At 42.7% G+C, this 19,547-nt stretch overlaps 1 protein-coding gene across 2 annotated transcripts in view; it reads right to left on the bottom strand.

Annotated features, from left to right (window-relative positions):
- Window positions 1-866: 866 nt before the first annotated feature.
- The window catches only part of stxbp5a (syntaxin binding protein 5a (tomosyn)), a gene marked incomplete at its 5' end in the record, with an annotated part of 80,599 nt that continues 61,918 nt past the window's right edge, over window positions 867-19,547 (bottom strand). The window contains 17 exons of one of the 2 annotated variants that reach the window (XM_079179815.1): window positions 867-1,032; window positions 1,508-1,728; window positions 1,840-1,951; window positions 2,264-2,429; window positions 3,961-4,330; window positions 4,551-4,790; window positions 5,923-5,973; window positions 8,149-8,202; window positions 9,991-10,053; window positions 12,144-12,295; window positions 12,567-12,692; window positions 13,042-13,217; window positions 14,693-14,913; window positions 15,229-15,269; window positions 16,007-16,074; window positions 18,013-18,160; window positions 18,411-18,483. In XM_079179815.1, coding sequence (XP_079035941.1) covers window positions 991-1,032; window positions 1,508-1,728; window positions 1,840-1,951; window positions 2,264-2,429; window positions 3,961-4,330; window positions 4,551-4,790; window positions 5,923-5,973; window positions 8,149-8,202; window positions 9,991-10,053; window positions 12,144-12,295; window positions 12,567-12,692; window positions 13,042-13,217; window positions 14,693-14,913; window positions 15,229-15,269; window positions 16,007-16,074; window positions 18,013-18,160; window positions 18,411-18,483 — 2,324 coding nt within the window. In that variant the 3' untranslated portion in view covers window positions 867-990. The remainder of the gene's footprint in view (window positions 1,033-1,507; window positions 1,729-1,839; window positions 1,952-2,263; window positions 2,430-3,960; window positions 4,331-4,550; window positions 4,791-5,922; window positions 5,974-8,148; window positions 8,203-9,990; window positions 10,054-12,143; window positions 12,296-12,566; window positions 12,693-13,041; window positions 13,218-14,692; window positions 14,914-15,228; window positions 15,270-16,006; window positions 16,075-18,012; window positions 18,161-18,410; window positions 18,484-19,547) is intronic. The other variant, XM_079179816.1, reaches the window with a different exon arrangement.

The following is a 19,547-nucleotide window of genomic DNA, read 5'->3' as shown; positions in this document are numbered from 1 at the left end:
AGAAGGAGAAATTATTTGAGTCGTTAAAGATATATAAGCCACAAAACGTATTTTTTCAACAAAATCAAATATCATCCACTTTCACAACGATAGAAAAATAAGAGATTTTCCAATAATACAGACGGAGCAAAAAACCCAACGAATAACAAATAGAGGAATGGCAAGATAATAGAAATTAACATACACACACACACACACACTGTTGGTAACGATATGAAAGTCTGTAAGATACAGAGGAGAGTCTAGAGGTTGAGCGAGATGACGAAATATCCAGTGTACATCAAAATAGGTTGCTTTTATCCCCCCGACTCTCTGCATAGAGGAGGCGTCACTGTCACAGCACTTCCTGTGGCTCTCCAACGCCACTTTCTTCGGCCTTCACACCCTGCTCCTGTCTCCTCGATGAGTTATTCCTTTCTTTTGTACTTGTCACTCTGAAGTGGATACAGCGTTGCACATTTATTAGATTTATGTATATATAATGATGTATTTAGATTCTTTTTCCTTCTTTTTTACATTTTAAGAATTTTTTGTAGTCCGTTTTCTTCATTAGGTATTTGTCTTTTTTTTTCAGCTATGTTCTTCGGTTTGAATATTGGCCCCGATGGGCTCGGAGTGGAGACAACAATAGAGGACATTTTGGCATGTGAGAATGAAGAATCTCAAGGTGCGTGGGCCAATTGGCTACCTCGGAAGGACAGTTGAACAGAGATAAACAAAGAGACAAGAACAGAATAAAAGACACCATGTATTTGCTCCCTCTGAGGTTGTCCTTCTCCCCTGTCTACCCCTCAGTTCCACCCTAAGACTGAGGTAAGAACAGTATTCAACATTGTGCTAGGGAAGAAAATCCCAAGTGTCCCAGTGAAGAAGGCTTGGAGGGATGGAGGAACGGACAGACGGATGGGTGGGGGTCACGGTGAGTCAAAATGAGCCAATGGAAGGTGACAGTTGTGTCCACGTAGAGCTCTGCTCCTCCCCCGTCACTGATCAGATCTGGTACCATTTTTTGTCTTTGCACTTCAGCATCATCTGGAAACAGAGGAAACGTAGGAGCGAGAACATGGTTCAAATATGAGAAATACCTTCCTAACTTGTAAGTTCCTCATGATTAATCCAAGGCTCAAAAGTCCCTGGACTCCCGAGCCACAGTACTGTGAACTGTCAACAGACATATACTGCCCTCTAGTGGGTGAACAGTGTAAGTGAGAAGGATTTCTAAAACAATTTGAGAGTCCATAACTCTGTTTGCAAAAGACTGCTCACAGCTATTGTAACCAGCTCTGGTGGTCAAATTAGAACTGAAATTAAAACAGCTGAAACAACGCTTACACAAACTTTTATGAATATCTCCTACCCTGAGTACACTATTTATTTCAGCCAAGACTTTACTTTTCATGCTGTGAGACACTGCACACACATATCTATGTACGAGCTGGAACAGCTATGGTGTCCTTTCTGTGACGTCACATTGGGTTCACTGTTAACAGATCTTAAGACTGTGTACCTCATGGGCGTGTTTGGAAAAGGAGTCTGCGCTGGCCATCATGGCAGCTGTCCTCTCATCCAGCTCGCCCAGTTTCTGGCCTCTTTCGTCCAGTGCTATTCGGGCGCGCGCCAGATCTCCGACGACACCAGACGCCGCTCCCTTCATGCCCTCAAGGCCACCTGGGCCTGGGATGTGCTGGGCCAGACTTCGGGATGGCTTTCCAGCGGATATCTCCCCGACTGAGTGAAGAAATGAAAGGAAATAAAACAGCGAGAGACGTGTGAGGGGGAGGTTGAATCAACAAAAGGACTGAACCACTGTACATCTGGGCATGTGTAGGTTTGGCATACATAGCTCCTCTCTGTCCAGTGACTGTGCTCCTCCCCCAAAGAGGCCTTTGAAGAACCCTCTGTTGGGTGCCTCTGGTGTCTCCACAGGTGTAAAAAGTTCACCCAGCATCTCCTGTAACATCAACACACACACATCATCCTGCTACATACAGTTTGACTGTCTGTGTCCATTTTTACAGTGTTTTCTTACCCACTGCAGCAAGCTACAGACAGAGTCTAGTATATATCAGGTAAAATATACACCAATATACAGTTGTCAAACATATTTATCCAGATCATTTAAATGATCGTGCACTGCCTTCTATGCATTACAATATGCAGTTTGTTTATGCTCCCAAGACATGGGATGTAATCTGAAGAACTCCTGAACCATGACTCATTAAACCCATATGCACACTGTCCTGCATACTGAATGCTAACTGACCTGTAGGTTTTCACAGGTGTCCTGGCTGTAAGTGAGCCTCTGGGCCTCAGTGGGGGAGCAGAGGTACATGGCCTGACCCAGGTTGGTGAAGCAGAACGTCCTTGCTATCCGCATGTCTGTCAAAGGCAGGTAGTTTACATCCATGAGCGGTCTCAGTCCCGGCACACTAGACAGGGGGGCACAGAGATGATTGATGTGATTTTAGATCCATTATAAGAATGTTATAACGCTGACAATAAATGCCTTTTATATTTCAGCCTTGGTCAGCACCTAAACACAAGATTACTGTGGTTTCAAGTTTTTCAACAGCACATTTCAATCTCCTGAAACATTGATGGCAATGTTTTTGCACGAAACACACACACACACACACACACACACACACACACACACACACACAGCTGGGCATCCTTCCTTTGTGAGACACCCATATGGATGGCTGTTCTGTCTCCGTGTCTCTCCTCTAGGGACATGAAGATTAATGAGGATGAGCGACAGACTTAGACACCCCTCCACCCGTACACTTCCATACACAACATGAAAATGAACCTGGTACGTCCAAATGTGTATGTGCATGCCTGTATGGGAAGTTTCTAGCCTTAAAGTTGAAATTTAAATTGAAGGGTTAAATTGAGGAGGATTAGGTTAGCGTTGGGGGTCACAAGAGGATGGAGGATAGGACAGAGGTCTGAGGATGTGACTGAATGTTGGCTGTGGGTGTGTGTGTACGAGGACACAAGTGTGTGTCTGACTTTGAAAGACAACTTGAGCAAAAAGAAATCATATGATGAGCATGTGTGCCTCAGTGGTGACAGCATTTATTTCTGCCAAGACAATCTTTAACCCCCATAATATTGTTAAACCACACTTGTAGAATATAGGGAATTAGGAATGAATAAAAAGAGAGCTAGAACTAAGAGCAACAGTCTTTCAAGGATACCTCCATCCTCACAACAAAAACTACATTGAAGTGATACTGAAATCTGTGTTTTGAGACTAAACATTCCCTGCTATATGCAGTAGATTTCTGGCAGCTGTAAAATAAATTACAACATAACCGGAAGAGAAGGCTGTGGTCAGCTTGGATTCACACTCATTAAAATGGACTAACAATACACGTTTCAAGTTAAAAGATGTTTTATAGCAAAAACAAAACAAAAAACATCCAAATAAACTTCTCAAACTATCTCTGCAGCCTAATCCACTGTCTCATAATGTCCCCAGTAGTCCTATTTATGCCAACACATGACTCAATATCCAACTACCATCTCAATCCTCATGCAAGACCCTGATGAGCTCATAAGCAGGCACCTGTGCCCGCCTCTCGCCCTTCTATTGGTCAGGACTAAACTAGCATGGCTCTCTCATTGGTTAGCTTACACATTGACACTGTGCTTCTTTATATATTTCACTTGTGTCCTTTTTAAAGTGTTTCATACACAAAAGACAGATTGTGTGGGGTCATCATGGCAATACTGACCAAAACTGGCAAAAATTCTGACCCTCCAGCATCTTTTGTCTAGTGTGAATTTCTGTTCTCTGCAAAAGTAATAAAACATACAGAGCACAACAGAAGGCTAAATCAAAAATACCTGAAATCTAATCATATGAACATGATTCATTCAAACTGACTTTGACTGATACATTTTAATAATAACCAGCTATTTTTGACTGATGCGGACTGACATGTTTCTCACCTGAGGGTCATGATGTGGCCATTGGCGCAGAAACACGCCAGACACACGCCTTGGCTCATCTGCACCACATCTGCCCGTAGGATGAAGGAGGACTCTGTGATACTGTGTTTATAGATGCAGGTCTGGGAGGGGAGGGAAATGACTTTGGCCTGTTTCTCCGAACACACCACAGCGTACTGGCTCTCGTTGAGGTCCTGGGAGGTGGAAGGGGACACTGAGACGGGCCGGCGCTTACGGACCTTCTCTCTTTCTTCACCATCTGCTGTCACGTTGGGCTCAAACCAAGGCTCAAAGGCAGGGGGCAGCATGGAACCTGTAGAATCCAGGAAAGCCATCCGCATGATGCTGCCCTTCAGCCGCACCAGCATGCCTGATGAATGGAAAGGAAAAAGGCTTGTTACTGAAATTTGAATTGAAATTCAGTGGCTTTACCTCTTCCTAGTTGTTTTAAAACCTTTCAACTCTGATTGTATAATAGACAATGTTGTGAACATCATTAGACAGCTTGCACAAATCAATCTGGTTTTCATCTACTAACTACAGCAGCATAACGGCTATGCATTACTCCCTTCTGGTATCCCGTTACCCACCTGTTGGTGAAATGATAACTGGCTGCAGTTGCCGTTGCTCCCCAGCAGGTGGCAATGTGAGAGCTAGAGCGAGCACCGTGCCCAGAGTGGTGCCCACATACAGGCAGGGGGTCAAAGCGCTGTCCCCCTTCCGGGCAAAGGCCTCGCTAAAGTGGAAGGAGCTGATGGCCTCTCGCGCTTCCTTGTCGATACTGGTGACGCTGGAGGAGCGTGAGCGGCTGAAAGAATTGTCCCGGTGGTCTAAAGGGTTGGCACCCCGCGGCGGGCATACAGACAGGAGGACAGTAAGGAGAAAACAGAGAGAGGTAAAGCACCCGCAAAGCAGTACAATCACAAGACATGTGGATGTACAGATGTGGATTCTGTGCATAAAAAAAATGAAGTCACAAAAAACATTTTTTTCATAGTAAATGAAACACATTGGACCTTAACGGCATTTGACATTTGACAGCAAACGCAAGACATATTACTATTCGTTTATGACTGAACTCTGTAAGATACTGAGGTTGTAGATACATAACATCGGGATAGAAATCCAAGAATAACGGCTTGCATTCTTAACAGTGGGTAAATATAAAAAAGCCTGGTCTAATTTGATCTCTCTGACCGATGGGTTAACAGAGCAGCATCACCTGAAACCTTACTGATGGTGACTTTAGATTATACACACTTTATATAATATATCATACAATAGACACAAATTCAGTGCAATTATGAGTTTGCACATTTCTGCAGGCCAACCAACATTTTCAAAATATTCCATCCCCTATCAATGGTTTTATTAGTATGAAAGTGGCTATTAGGCACTTTGGTTACATATGTATAACATTGGAACTCTGAAACAAACATACAGGTAAATGTCTTGGCACTTGCACATTTTAATTTGACAATGTCCCATCCAATGTTATTGGTCCTTTAGAAGAATGTTGTACACATCTTTTTTTAAAGTGACAGTATTGCTATTTGAGCAATTTGTAAGGCACCAATCACACAGAGAAAGGAAAGACATGAAGAACAGAGAAGAGAAAGAGGAAGCTGCGAAAGTAGCAGAAAGCATTACGGTGAGATGGAGTGTGCATAGTTTAGCTTAGCACCACTGACCTCTAATAGAACCCCCACCAAGGTCAAAAAGTGGGAGTTTCACACTGAATTGAATTCAAACGCTTCAATTTTGCTTAATAAATTTCAATTCTGGTCAGATCAGTGCTACTTTTGTCTCATGCAAACTTAAATAAAATACCCGCTCAGCTTGCCAATTTTGAGGCTAATAACCAGATAAAACTGGACTAATGGGATGTGTGAGTCCAGTTGAAGTGAGAACGATATACTGCATTTCATAAAAAAAATTCTTTGGTGACAAGTCAAGGCTTACCCAAGTCTGGCTTTAGCTCAGTAGGCAAGCTTAATTTCCGTGACATCTTTGCTGGAAAAAAGAGAACATCCCTCTTTACAAAGACACGTCTACGCTAACACACGATGCCATGCAAAGCTAGATAACTAGCACTGGGCTAGGATTGTGCACGAAAGCTAAAATACACAAAAATGACAAAAAGGCTGTGGAACACAGTGCCCCGGGGATTGTGTCATTGACTAGAGGAGCCAAAATGCTTTACACAGTAGAAGATACTGCGTAAGGACGCAAGAGACAACCCTGTGTATCACAGAGGCATGCTGTGAAAGACAAAACGAAGGAGGTGACCGCTGGTTGCACAATGCCCTGCAAGAGAGGACCGATACGGTGAGATACATCATAACTGAACAGCCATTCAGGACCGTCATGCCACGGCAGCATGCACCAAGAACAGGGAGGCAACAGAAAACAGAAAATACTGAGATGGAAGAAGACAGTGGAAAAAGATGGTTACTGAAGTAGCCTACTGATAGTTACTGTAGGCTAGCTAAACTTTTATCACCTATATATATTTTACTTTACTTATTTTTGCTTCTTTCATTAATAACCGTATGAGGCAAATTTACCCAAAACTATCTCAACTAGTGCAACATAGAGTTGATTACTGTATGTGTGCATGTATTGCAAAACGTATTGGGTTTATTAGCTCTGGTGCTCAAATCGTTCCATCTTTTAAAAGAGCGAACTTAGAAATAGAAACAACAATGAATGAAGGCCGTAGATGTTATTTCTCTGTCTGTAGGAGAAGAAGTAGGAGAAACTATATGATGAAAGGGGACATTCATCTTGCGTTGACTTCGATGCGATGTTCACTGATGGTAGTTGTAAAGAAATGTCTGGCTGGCAAAGTTCTTCTTGTGTTCGAAAACTAACAGAAACCCACCTTGACAAATGAAGAAATATAAAATAAAAACCCTGAAAAGTCTGTGACATCCTTAATATCCTTAAGCTCAAATTGAGTTGGCTTTAACTTGATTACATTTTTTTGCCTCCATTTAGAATAAGTGCCAGAGGCATAATTTGAATGACTGACACTTCAACTATAATCCAGTTCGCTCTTGTCCATAATTTATGGACACAAATCTAAAGTGAACACATGGCTTACTCTAACTTTAATTTAAGGGCCCTGCATATCCCCGCAGGTGTTTTCACTTATTCTGGCTACATAGAAGTTGAGAGGAGCTATGGGAATTACATGAGGTCACCAAATTCCATCAACCAAAAATAATTAAAAAAGGGTTAAGGTCTCTGCCCTTACCAGGGGCAACAAAGCAAATAGGAAGGATAGGGAAAATGTGCTGTATATTCTGAGGCTTAGAATATTTATAAAAAAACATGTCTTGTGAAACTTTTAGCAGGGCTTTAAGGGGGTTCACACCAATTAAATGAGGTCAGGCTAGTTTGAAGACTCTATGACGTTGGTTTGAGACGGACTGGTCTGGGCAAGGGCAAAACTCCAGTCTCTGAAGTGTCGGCCATTTGAGATACCTACTCATTGTCACCTGAATCAGAAAGAAGGAAGGATCCCGAAACCCCGGCCTCCCACAGACAAAACACGTTACTTTTGCGCAGCTGATATGTCATTGTCTGTTTCATCAACACACACACTCAAGGTACACAAAGACACAGTTGGACAAATGAGTTCTGCTCTGTGGCGTCGTCATACCGTACTATGGACAGAGCCAATCATGTAACTCATAATGTAGACAGGGAACCTGTTGTAGGAGGTCAGGACAGATATCACACGCAGGCACATTGACATTATGACACTCGTGCTACGTACATGTAGCATGCAATGTGAGTCTAAAGGCGATGACGCGCTATCGCGTGTTCATACAGACAGCTGAATTCCTGCATGCTTCCAAGTTGGCCTCTGCTCTATGAGCTTTCAGTTCTCGGCGTACAGTTTTTAACCACGTACTTGAGTGCAGAAGTAAAATATGAGCACCATGCCATTCAAAAGTTCTGTTGTTTATAATTCAATACAGTGAGAACCGAACGACAGTGGAACAGAAGCTAACCCAGAAGTGAAGCTGAACTTTGGTTCTCTCTTCTCTAATCTATTTCTTCCCACTGTGGAGACCATGACACGGAGGACAGAGACACGGGGGGGGGGGGGGGGGGACGACACATCTGGACGCTGTCCTGCCTAAACAGCCTCTAATGAAAATCTTTGGCCGACCTTACCTCCTCTACCACCTCCATTGTAGAATTGCTGTAGATTGCTGTTTGACATCAACACTTTTGGGGGTGTAAGGGGTGGGGGGGGGGGGGGGAGTAAAGTAGAGTAAATGTGCAGTTAGAAACACCCTTTGGCTTATTACGACACACAAGCTGTCGCTGTTTACTCTGATGTTCAGGACACTGGTTTGACTCAAATACGGGTGGAACCTTACAGATCTTTAGCGCTTCGGGTTTTAGGCAGAGCCCTCTGAAAGGGTTGCAGGTGGAACCAAAAAAGGTAAAGTTGAAGAACCCTTTATGGTTCTAGTTAACACCTTTATTTCTTAGAGAGTCATAACTTGCTACTGATTTCTTTTTATTGTGCTGCGTGTAAATCCTTCCAATATGAAATGCATAATCAAGAGCGTCCGTCCTATTACTGTAAGTGGTTTAGCATTGACAAATGTAAGCTGTGACTTGAAGTTGTTTTTAATGTAAATTAATAACTAATCCAAGGATTTTCTTGTATTAAATGACACTCTCCTGACACTAATGGAGTCTTAATTCATCATTCTGCAACTTCTTTCAAGGTAAAACAGGGTAATCTGCATGAAAAAAGATCTAAAATAAGTTTCTTCCACTGGCAAAAACAAACAAGAAAAAAGCTTAACCCTAGACTAGATAACTGTGAAGGCAGATTTTCTTTGCAGAAAGACACCTCGTCACGCTCTCTGTCCTATGAATAATGCAGAGCAGACAGATGTATCAGACCACAGTCTGGGGGCACCAGGCATGGGGGGTTGGGACAGGCATCATACCTGCCGCAGGACTCCAGACTTTGAGATTTGTTTTCTGTTTGACCTTTTTAATAAAGCTCCTTATTTTCAGTGCCAAGTCACCCCTAATGAGATGGATATGGGCTGTTCTCTCGTCAAGCACCTTCAGCTGAAATACTAATGATGCAGATTAAGAAGGAGACAAGTAAAAGAGCAGCAGAGCATCTTACTGTTGCGACACAGAGCAAGGTCCTCTGTGGCTGTGGTGCACGATATACTAAGTGAAAATTGATTTAGTTGGTTTGCATTTGGTCCTATTCTCCGATATGAAAACTGCTGAATATGACAACGTTCTGAACAGATCGGCACCCAGACACATGTTAAATGTTAAACTGAAAGAAGACCCAAAATATCACATCATCTTGCGACTGATATAATACATTTAAGTGTGGTATATTTTCCCCAATTATGGAGTTGCTAAATATGTGAAAATTCCCGAGGCCCTTCAGGTTGATCTTTTACTTTTTTAACTTATTCTCTAATTAATGTAAATGACTGGGTTTCTCTACCAGAATGTTTCATTCAGTGTATAATTCTTAGCTGTCACACTGAATTAGCATCATGGAGATTGAATACGTTCACAGCCTATAACCCAGTTTTTCAGGATACAATGTGAGATTAAAACAAATTTATTCCTGTCTATTGATCTCTGCAAAGCGGTAAAATAAAGCATTCACAAATGCGAAAAATACTCCCTTAAACGTATGCTAATAAACTCAAAATGAGCATTTCTAAAAAACTGCGGTGGAATGAAATCGACAGCCAGACAATTTTTATGGTTCAACAAAAAAAGAAAACCTCTGTTAAGTTCCAGTTTGATGAGCAACAATTTCAATAAAATAGTATGAAAAGTAGAGGCTCTTTAGAAACTTTAATCGTACACCATAACCAATGCCATGCATTCAAATACATGGCATAATACGTAGATATCTTTCCTGGTTCAGGGCTTGGCTTTTACGTCTAGATAACACAAAGCCTCTGCGATATTTCTCCCACTTTTTCTTTAATAAGACACTGAAGGACATGTTACCTGAAGTAGGGGACTTGCAGCGGTCCTCTGATGTGGCTGAGCCCTCGTTAATGTCGCACAGACCTGCAGCAGAGATCATACAATTAAAACTCATGCAGAATAAAGCGGGCCGAAAAGACACCACTGGGGTGTTCATTCTGTGAGAGTGTAACACTTCCCTTTTTACTTTATGGATGATTCCCATATCTAATGTTCTCTTCACTCGACAGCTGATCTGACCTACAGACTAGCCCTGTGCCGGTTCAGCTCATAACTCAAACAACAATGAAGATTTTGTGCATCTTTAATGTTTCTTCATCCAGTTGTAAGTCCTTCATTTGTCGCGTGCATGTTTGTGTATGTGTGTGTGTGACATTGTCCTGTGAGGCAGAAAGCCAAGCAGACAGCACTCCCTGTTGGCATGGAAACACAGCTGGACGCCTAATTACCGCTCACACTTGCCAAGCTCTGACAGGTGCCAGCCCACTGCTCACCAGTCAGTGACACCAGATGCTCTGTGTGTATTTACATGTGCGCGTGCTCGTGCATACGCGGGCGTTTGAGCGGAATGCGCGCATTGGTTCGTTTGTGCCTGCGTGCACATGTGTGCGTAAACAATCGACGGCATCACAAATGAATCCCTCAATGTCCACAGCGTTCTAATTCATCCATCAAACTTTTGCTTTAAGTATGGGCAGTGCGTCGTCATGACACTGCGGCATCCTCTACGCAGCTGCACTGCCGTCATCTAACACAGGGTGGCAGTGTGTCCATACGGAAAGCATCTTAATCGCCATCAGTGGTACCATGAGGCTGCAGTGTGGAAAAGGGATGGGCTGTGAGAATGTGTGTGTGTGATTGTGTGATTGTGTATGTGTGTGTGTGTGTGTGTGTGTGTGTGTGTGTGTGTGTGAGAGAATGAGAAGAGAGAGAGAGAGGAGATGGACAGAGAAAGAGTCTTTATTATTAGTCTTTGTTATGTACCAGCCTTGTGAACTGAGCATAAATGGCATCGTTTTCAATGTGTTGTTCGATGACTTCATTCGTTCTCACATCAGTTCAAAGACGTTTGGACCTTTGGGGTTACTTCAAAACTCATCGTAATGTTCACTGAAAGACTGATAACACTATCACACTTGGCGTTGCTCTCTTTGAAATGGAGTGAGCAAGTCAGAAGCCGTGGCAATATTCTGGATACTGATATCAATTTTGAAAAATCACATTACCCATATCAGGAGAACAACGTTTTATCACTTCGAAAAAATATATCAAAACTGTGAGCATTTATATTTCAACTGACTCTCAGAAAGTGGTTCTTGTATCTCAAGCAGGTTGGACTACTGTGGCGCTCCGTAGGACTCCAGCTCATTCAAGAGTCGCTACACGTACACAAGAACTTCGACATATTACTGAAATCACTTAATTCACTGGCTCCCGGAACTATAAAGAGTCACCTTTAAAATCCTGCTAATAATCTATAAAGCACTTGCCTCCTCAGTTCATTTCTGATTTGCTCACTGACTATAACCCAATCTGGCCTCACAGATCATCAGTGTGTGTGTGTGTGTGTGTGTGTGTGTGTGTGGCCACACTTGTCTCTTGTACAGTTGGTTTCATGTACGGCCATGTGATAGGGCAGGGAATTTAAATGTGCAAAATAAAATTGCCACTACCATATCATTCTAACCCAGACCTTTACTGGAAATAAACCTTGAACCTAGAAATGACGATTTCGCTTCTTAGTTTATATCATACGCTATTTTGCCAAATATCTCTAAACTGGCGATGTGTTAGTCTGCCTATTGTTTCATTTACCCCTTAAGACAGGAGCAGGATCTGCAGATCATGGTTCAACTCAGCGTAGTCAGAGGCTGAGACACAATTTTAAAGGAATTTCAAAAACAATAGGGGAAAAAAAAAATTCGAATTAGAAGCTAAACACTCTGAGCTAGTGGGGCTGAAAGAACAGATGAGCAGCGCCACCTAAAATAAATGGCTTTAGTTTCTGGGCATTAAACAACAGGCACTAATACAATAAGTGCAACGTTATTTCTTGTGGCTGCACTGTAATGGCAAGAAAAGAAACCCCCCCCCCATCTACTGCTGTGTGTGGTCAGAAAAGTTTAGACTTTTTTTTCCTTACTCTTCTCCTTCTTATCCCTTTTCCTCATTACCTCCAGAGGGCTGTCGTGTCTTTCTTGGTGAGCGGGGCTGTCTCTGGTAGGGGTCATTGGAGCCGTAAAGCTCGACCGTCCCCAAGTTGAGCACCACCGTCTTCTGGACGTAGTCCACCACCGCCAGACCATTACTGTTGCCAAACACCACACTGGAGAGGGGGTGACAGAGTCAGTGGGGGAAGTGGAAGAAGTAGGAGTGTGGGGGGGGTGGGGGGGGAGGGGGGGAAGTCATAAGTCGGGTTGACAGGCCTGGTTGTTACGTTAGCCGCGAGCAGTCGCTGCTCGAACAGCAAAAAGTGGTCTTTATAGATTTTCATTTTAGTTTTTCCACTTCCGATGATACAGCCACAAGGATAAATAGTGGGCACCGAGAGGACCTGGTTCTAGTCTTGACTGCAATGTTCCTGTGTGTATACTTACAGGCCGTAGGAGGAATTGAGCGCCAGACTTGTGATCTGCTGCGGAGGCTCTCCGCTCACCCACACTAACTGGACCACCAAATCTACCTGGTAACCAGCAGACTGCTTCAGAGGGGTGCTGCGCACTCTGGAGAGAGGACAATTGGGGGGGGGGGGGGGGGAACAGAAAGGAGCCAGAAAATAAAAAGAAAAGAGACATTAAAAAAAGAGGGTTTCATAAAGAGAATGACAAGCGGTGCAGCTGCAGTTCTGAAGCCGTTGTGTGCCGAGGCTCTGGCATGAGTGGCTGCAATGGGATGAAGGGGAGGCTGTGGCTGAGAATGCTTCAGGCGCTGACTAAGTCTGTGCAAGAGTGCTTGAGGCAAAAAACAAGACTCTTGTGTGTATGATTGTGTATGAGAATGTGTGCAAGTGCTCCTGGTGCTTATGGGAGTTTATGTAATTGGTATGTGTGTGTACGTGTGTGCGCTTCGTACTTGAGGCAGGGCATGTTGCCTCCGTCAGAGTTGTTGCTGCTGGTGGAGGGGTGTGAAGGTGGGCCGCTTGTCTGAGGGGAGGCACCGGGGGTGGGAAGCGCCGACGTCTGTTCCCCCCCCCCACAGTCTGGAGACTCTATGTCGTTCAGCTCGTACTGCATTCGCACCTCTAGTAACTGTATAGGACACACAGAGGAGATCATCAAAAATCATCATAAAAAGGTCCAAAACTCTTGTAAACAACTATTCTTCATGAATTCCCCCTGAGGATGGGAAAAGTCATTTGACCGTGAGTGACAACCACATACTGTATGTACATTCACACAGAGTCACTTTGATATTAGAGATGTGTTTGACACGCGTGTATGAGCTTGTGTGTAGGCAGATTGAGAGTCAGAGAGGTCCTCCAATGCTGAAATATTCCATTCCTTCTAAGTCCTCCTTCAGGCTACTTCTCTGCAACCTCCGCCTTCGTAGAGTCACACACACACACACGCACACACACACACAAAATGTGTGTACGCTCTCTCTTTTGCATTCTGTCAGTCTCATTAGCCCCACTGACATGTGGGAGTGAAGAGTGATCAGTGCCCTTCTTCGGATTCTCACTCCCGCCGTCCTCCTCCTCCTCCTCCTCCTCCTCCTCCTCCTCCTCTACCTTCATTTCTGCGAGGTTACGGAGGTGTTCGACCTTGTGGGAAGGGAGGCTGTTCTCCTAATTACGGCTGACTGCTCGTAAATATCTAGTCCTGATCCGCATCCCGGTCGCATGCTTCGAGCGTAGGCCTGAGATGTCTCTGACACATGCATCAGCGGTCACTGGTATTCACAGTACAAATTCACAGGAAAGTGGCTGAAAGTCTTTTGCCGTTTTGCTTTGGAAGCACAATAGAATTGGATAGTTGCGATAAAACTGCGCTGAACACATTAAGGGCACCGGCTAAAAAAAAAAAATTTTAATACATTGACAGACCTGCGAGGAAGAACACATCACAGCACCTCCCACACACTTTGATTGACAAGCGACCTCCGTCTAGAGCAAGTCTCGAGCAACAACACCACAGCAGTGGCCGCTTCACAAGAAAAATGTTGCCAAAATCATAAATAAATAAATAAATAAAGTGTCTTGCCGGTTACCAATTCAACACTCTGCTGAAAGCAGAAACTAAGCATAAACAGTATGCACGCACCCTCTCACTTGTAATATAGGAGCTGTGAGCGTGCTCACACAGACTAAACAGCATTTCTCTTTACAGTATATCATTAAACACTGACTCCCACAAGCACTTACGTCGCCATCAAGGCAGATTATAATGACAGTCTAGCCTTGCTTGTTCATTGCTCCGTCTGTTGGCATGGCAACCATACTGCCTTTGACGAGGCAGATATTAGAGCGCATGTGTGTGTGTGTGTGTGTGTTTGTGGATGTGGCTCAGCATCTTACAACAGGACAGAGAGAGAGAGTGCTGATTGCAAAAAAAAATAACAAATACAAGCAAAATGTATTTGTGAGAGAGTTACATTATGTCCCTTATTTGAGTCCATGGTTGTAAGAGTCTTACAATAAAAGAGAAGATGAGGGAAAATAGGTGTATTTTCTGTAATTGAATTAGATTCAGTACAATTTTAGAGCTGATAAAGCGACACCCACCTGCACCACCTCAGTAGTTACTTCCAGTTTGCTGAAGCGGTAGATGATAACGTTGGCTGACACCCCGGCCACACACAGCATTCGGCTTTCAGGGCACCAGGCCATGATCTGAATGGCAAAGGGGTCTTCATCCGACACCTCGGTGCTGCCCTTGTCCTCCTTGGACCGGTTTCTGTCAAACACCTTGGCTGTTTTGAGCTTGTAGAGCACCTGGAGCATTACTGGGGGGAAAAAGGTAGAGAGGAGAAAAGTATCAGCTGCAATCCGAGGAATCACACGTATTGAACCTGACAATAAAAAAATATGAAATTAAAGGTAATGTGCTGCTTTGAACTTCAAGTAATACATTGTTACTAGACTTAATCTCAACAATACTTTTTGTTTATTTTGACTGTGTGAAGGCTGGGGCTCAAAGTGTTCATTAAAAAAAACATTTCTATATTAGTTTTTAAAGTGGTTTCCTTTCCCTCAGTTTAATAATACATAATTACAATTTCTTGAAGCATAAACAAAGCTTAGCCCTTGAGAGAACTCACTTGCAGAGGCATCCCAGAACTTCACAGTTCCGTCAGCATGCCTGGGAATTCAAGAGATGGAGGAAAATAAATGATTAAGGCAGATGAACAAGAGAGGGATGAATATCAATGTGTGACGTGTGGTCTTGACTCTGGACGTTGAATTCTAGGCTGATGAAAATAAATCAGTTTGTACGATATGCAGCATTCAAACATATCTAGAATATCAACTGAAGACACAACATCTGATGTCTAGGTAGTAAATAAAAACAAAACAAAACTTAAATAAGTTGGCCCGTGTTTAATCATTTGAACACAACCATAGATCTCCCCATTAGAGGGATTTAACTAATGATTTTCATCAGTCAAGGTTGTTTAACCTTGACTGATGATACTATATGGCCAAAAGTATTTGGACATCTGAGTGGATTGGGAGGGAACTATGATGCAGCCTGTGGCACTCTTAGAAAGAGAGAGAGAAGCCTGTACAGAACGGTAATACGGCAGAGGAAGGAGAGGAGTGAAAGCCTCCTGCTGCTAAACCTATACCTCAAAGTCACTTCTGCAGTGAGAGTGTTCTGTTAAAAAACGCCCCTTCTCCCCTTGATGACAGCTTAGAGCGGGACAATAAACATTAAAATAAAGCGAAGTGCACATGATTGGAATATATAAAGACCTACAGTAAATATTCGAAGACAAGCTCCCTTGCTGCACAGACCTGACAGTGCAGGAGAGGTGAAAGTAATTGAGTTGCAGCAAGACGATAATGCTAATGCTAATGAAATCAGTATTGTCTTACCCAGTGATGATGATCTCTGGGTAGCTCTGTGTGCCTTGACCCCAGTTTCCACCACTAATAGGCCATTCCTGGATTGACAGCAGACACACACACACACACAGTACATTAGAGAGAATGAGACACCACAGAATTACAGCTATGTACAATAAACAGTGCGTCAATATCAACACACAATGATTTTACAAAATAGATGACATGATAAAACTGCACCTGGGTGAGTGTGCATGGGGGAAAAAAAGGCTGGGATCCTTTGTGTAACTCTCAGTATGTCTTGCAATTATACATAATGCACGTCAATGAGTGTGTGTCTCCGTCTGAAAGCGTGTGCGAGTGTTGGCGGGGGGTTTGGCTTTGAACACGTTGACACATACAAAGGTCATCAGGATGAGTCATGGTGATCTTTATGTGAGAATGCCCTCCCGCAGCTCATCCAGGCCTTTGCTTAACAGAAAAAAAAGGGAAAAAAGCAGCAGCTAGGCCGCCAGTTTGGGTCAGTACATGCTGACATTTACAATAGGAAGCTAGAACAAGGCGACAGGGAAAAAGAACATAGGCATACATAATGGCTAAAAGAGCAGGGGGTCTGTCTTAGATAATACAGGGATAAGGGAAGAGAATGAGAGGAGAGGGGAGGTGTAAAAGAGAGAGGATGATCGCTAGGCAATATGGCACTTATATATAGTCCGTTTAGCTTCACACAAACATAAATAAATAAACTTTAGCACCACCAATACAAAATCAACTCACGCTGCATGCAAAAATATGCATGTATGTATTAATGTGTCCTTTATTCAGTAACCTTGTTGTTCTTGGAGTTCGGCAAGATGGTTAGAGGGCCTCGTGTCGAACATTTACATTTCTAATTTAGCTCTTTTACGACACTGCTCTCCGGAATGACACAAAGGAAAATTCCAACCCCGGGATACTATTAACTCTGTTATACATCATTAAACTGTGATGGGAGGTGTGTTCAAAGAGCTTTTCATTTGGAAGTAGTAGTGATTTATTCTATTTCAAAAGGTAAAACCGGTCTGCTTCTGTTTCAGAAATGGTAACAAACAATGATGACAAGCAGTAATTAGCAACTTCTGTAGCGATTGAGACACACTTTTTTTCCAGAAATAATTTGCCATCAATATCCTTGGTAATTTGGTAATGTCACTAATTATAGGAACAAGACTAAAAGTCTACGGCCACACTAGCGGCTGTATCTAGGGCACACACGCTACTTTTAGCCAAATGCTAACACAAGCATGCTAACGTGCTCACAGTGACATTGCTAACATGCCGATGTTGGGCGGGTAGTATTTACAAGGTTCAACATATTAGCATGCTCACGTTTGCTAATTAGCAAGAAAACAGCCAAGGCCTGATGGGAAGTCATGTACCTGCTAAAATAGGCGATATTGTTCTGTTGATAAACTTTCTATAAATAAAATGATTTATTTGCCAGTGAAACTAAGAGATTATTTTAGTCTGTGCATAATAGCACAATAGGAACATGCAAAAGTATCACGTTTGTCTACAGAAAAGTATAATAATACATTCATATTTTATAATTCATACTTGGATTAAAATTGTGCTTTTCTTTCAAAGAAATTCCGATTTTAATTCCAAAATGAAGTGGATCTTTTCAGGAAACTTTCTTCGATCCAAGACACTTTTAACGACCCGTAAATAAAGAATATTTCCCACCTTTTTCTTAAAATACACAAAAGGCATGTCATGTGATTGCACTACTTCCAATCTACTAAAAAGAAACTAATAGCTCTTCCTCTTCCATAAATAATTTTTTCCTTTTCCCTTCCTGTGCAAAATTGTAAACGTTGGAAAGAACTCCATGATCTTTAATTCTGAGGGTCTGTATCCAAAGCCTGATATTTACCACTGATACGTTTAAGAGGTGAAAGATTTTCCATTCAGATTACCACAACAGCACAAGAAGACACATCACCGATAACAACATGTAGTGTTACAACAGAAAGCTTTCCTATACAGAATAGTACCTTTTTGCTGTAGCCCTGTCGTTTCTGCCGCGAGCCAACCGAGTAAAGTGCAGGTATGAGGTCCACAGGGCAGTCGGCAAAGTACTCGCAGCAGGTCACAGGAGACTCGTGGATAGTCAGAGGATAGGGGTTCTCGAATATGGGGTAACTGTTAGCAAGAGGGCACAGACAAAGTCACTTTTAAGTAAGTGAGTCTGTCTGCCAAGTATCAGTGCATTAATCTCATTCAGTGCTGCATGCATACTAAAAGAATACGATTTATGAAAGTAAGTTATATCACATAGAGGTATATTACGTATATAATAAAGATAACGAGCACTAATAGGCCAACTTTGACATTGCAGCGCAACATTTAAGAAACAAAAGATGATGACGTTATTTAATAGAGTCAGACTCACCCATTTTGTGCAAGGTCGATGACCACTAAATCCTTTTCTAGAAGGACCACCACAGCGTAAGGTTCCTGAAAATCTGCGCAGAGACACAGAGAGACAAGTCATTCATCACGCCACACGTTCAGCGGTGTTGAAATTCCTTGAGAGAGAACTCCACTGAGATCTGCAAACCGCATGGGGAGAATTCCTTAGACTTTCTGTGGCAAATGTTATTATCATATCTGTGCCCTGAAGATGTGAGGGCAGGAACGCTTAAACGCTTCAAATTCATTAATCTATGAGATTTATGTCTGTGGGGGATACTGCTCTGCTTAAATATTTGCATCAGTCTGATTTGGGAGTAGAATTTCCCATTCAAAAGTAATGCGCTGGTTTCACAGATTTTTTGAATTTATAAAAAGGCACATTACTGGAACCAGTGCAGATCACCCTGCTGCTAAATAAGCTAACTGCACATATCAAGTCATTCAAGTCTAAAATCCTCAGAAAAGTAATAAATACTAAAAATGAATGCAGAATATGAAGAAAATACATGGTAATTAATAATTACTGAAAGGATGCAGGGGAATTCTTTATCATTCATAGATTTACTCTGATCACACCAGAGCTGCCCATTGTTGCCTTATATGGTTGTTCTCTAAATGCCTCAACTGGAGTATCAGGGGTTAAGTGCTACCTTTCTGACCTTAAATTGTTCCCTGACCTAAAGCTTTGTATGAGTCCAGTGCATTAAAAAAAGCTCAGGCCTTTACGGCAGACATTTAGACTGTGGCTACACTTGGAGGTAGCATCACACACCATACACGGACCATTCAGACATGCACTACAACCATGAGTGTTTTGTGCATGCAAGCTGGTTGTGGAGAGCAGCTGGCTGTCAGAGTACACCAAGGTTGAAACACTTTGACAACTGTTGTCACCACATCTCTCACTGTCCCTCTCACTTTACTTCCCTGGTGCTGGTCTACAATTGATTCACATTCTCTTGTGGCATGTTATGCAACTTTAGATCACTGCACTGTATCTCTATGTCCGTCCGTCATTAGGGAGCTGAGAATGACAACTGTAATTATGGCCACTTTCACTAATGATTTCACTAAAGACAATTATAATCAAGGCAATAAGCAAACCAAAATATAT

The sequence above is a fragment of the Pholis gunnellus genome (assembly GCF_910591455.1).
Source record: "Pholis gunnellus genome assembly, chromosome: 19".
Lineage (NCBI taxonomy): Eukaryota > Metazoa > Chordata > Actinopteri > Perciformes > Pholidae > Pholis > Pholis gunnellus.
The sequence above is the reverse complement of the archived record's forward strand: the minus strand, read 5'-3'. Positions and strand labels throughout refer to the sequence as shown.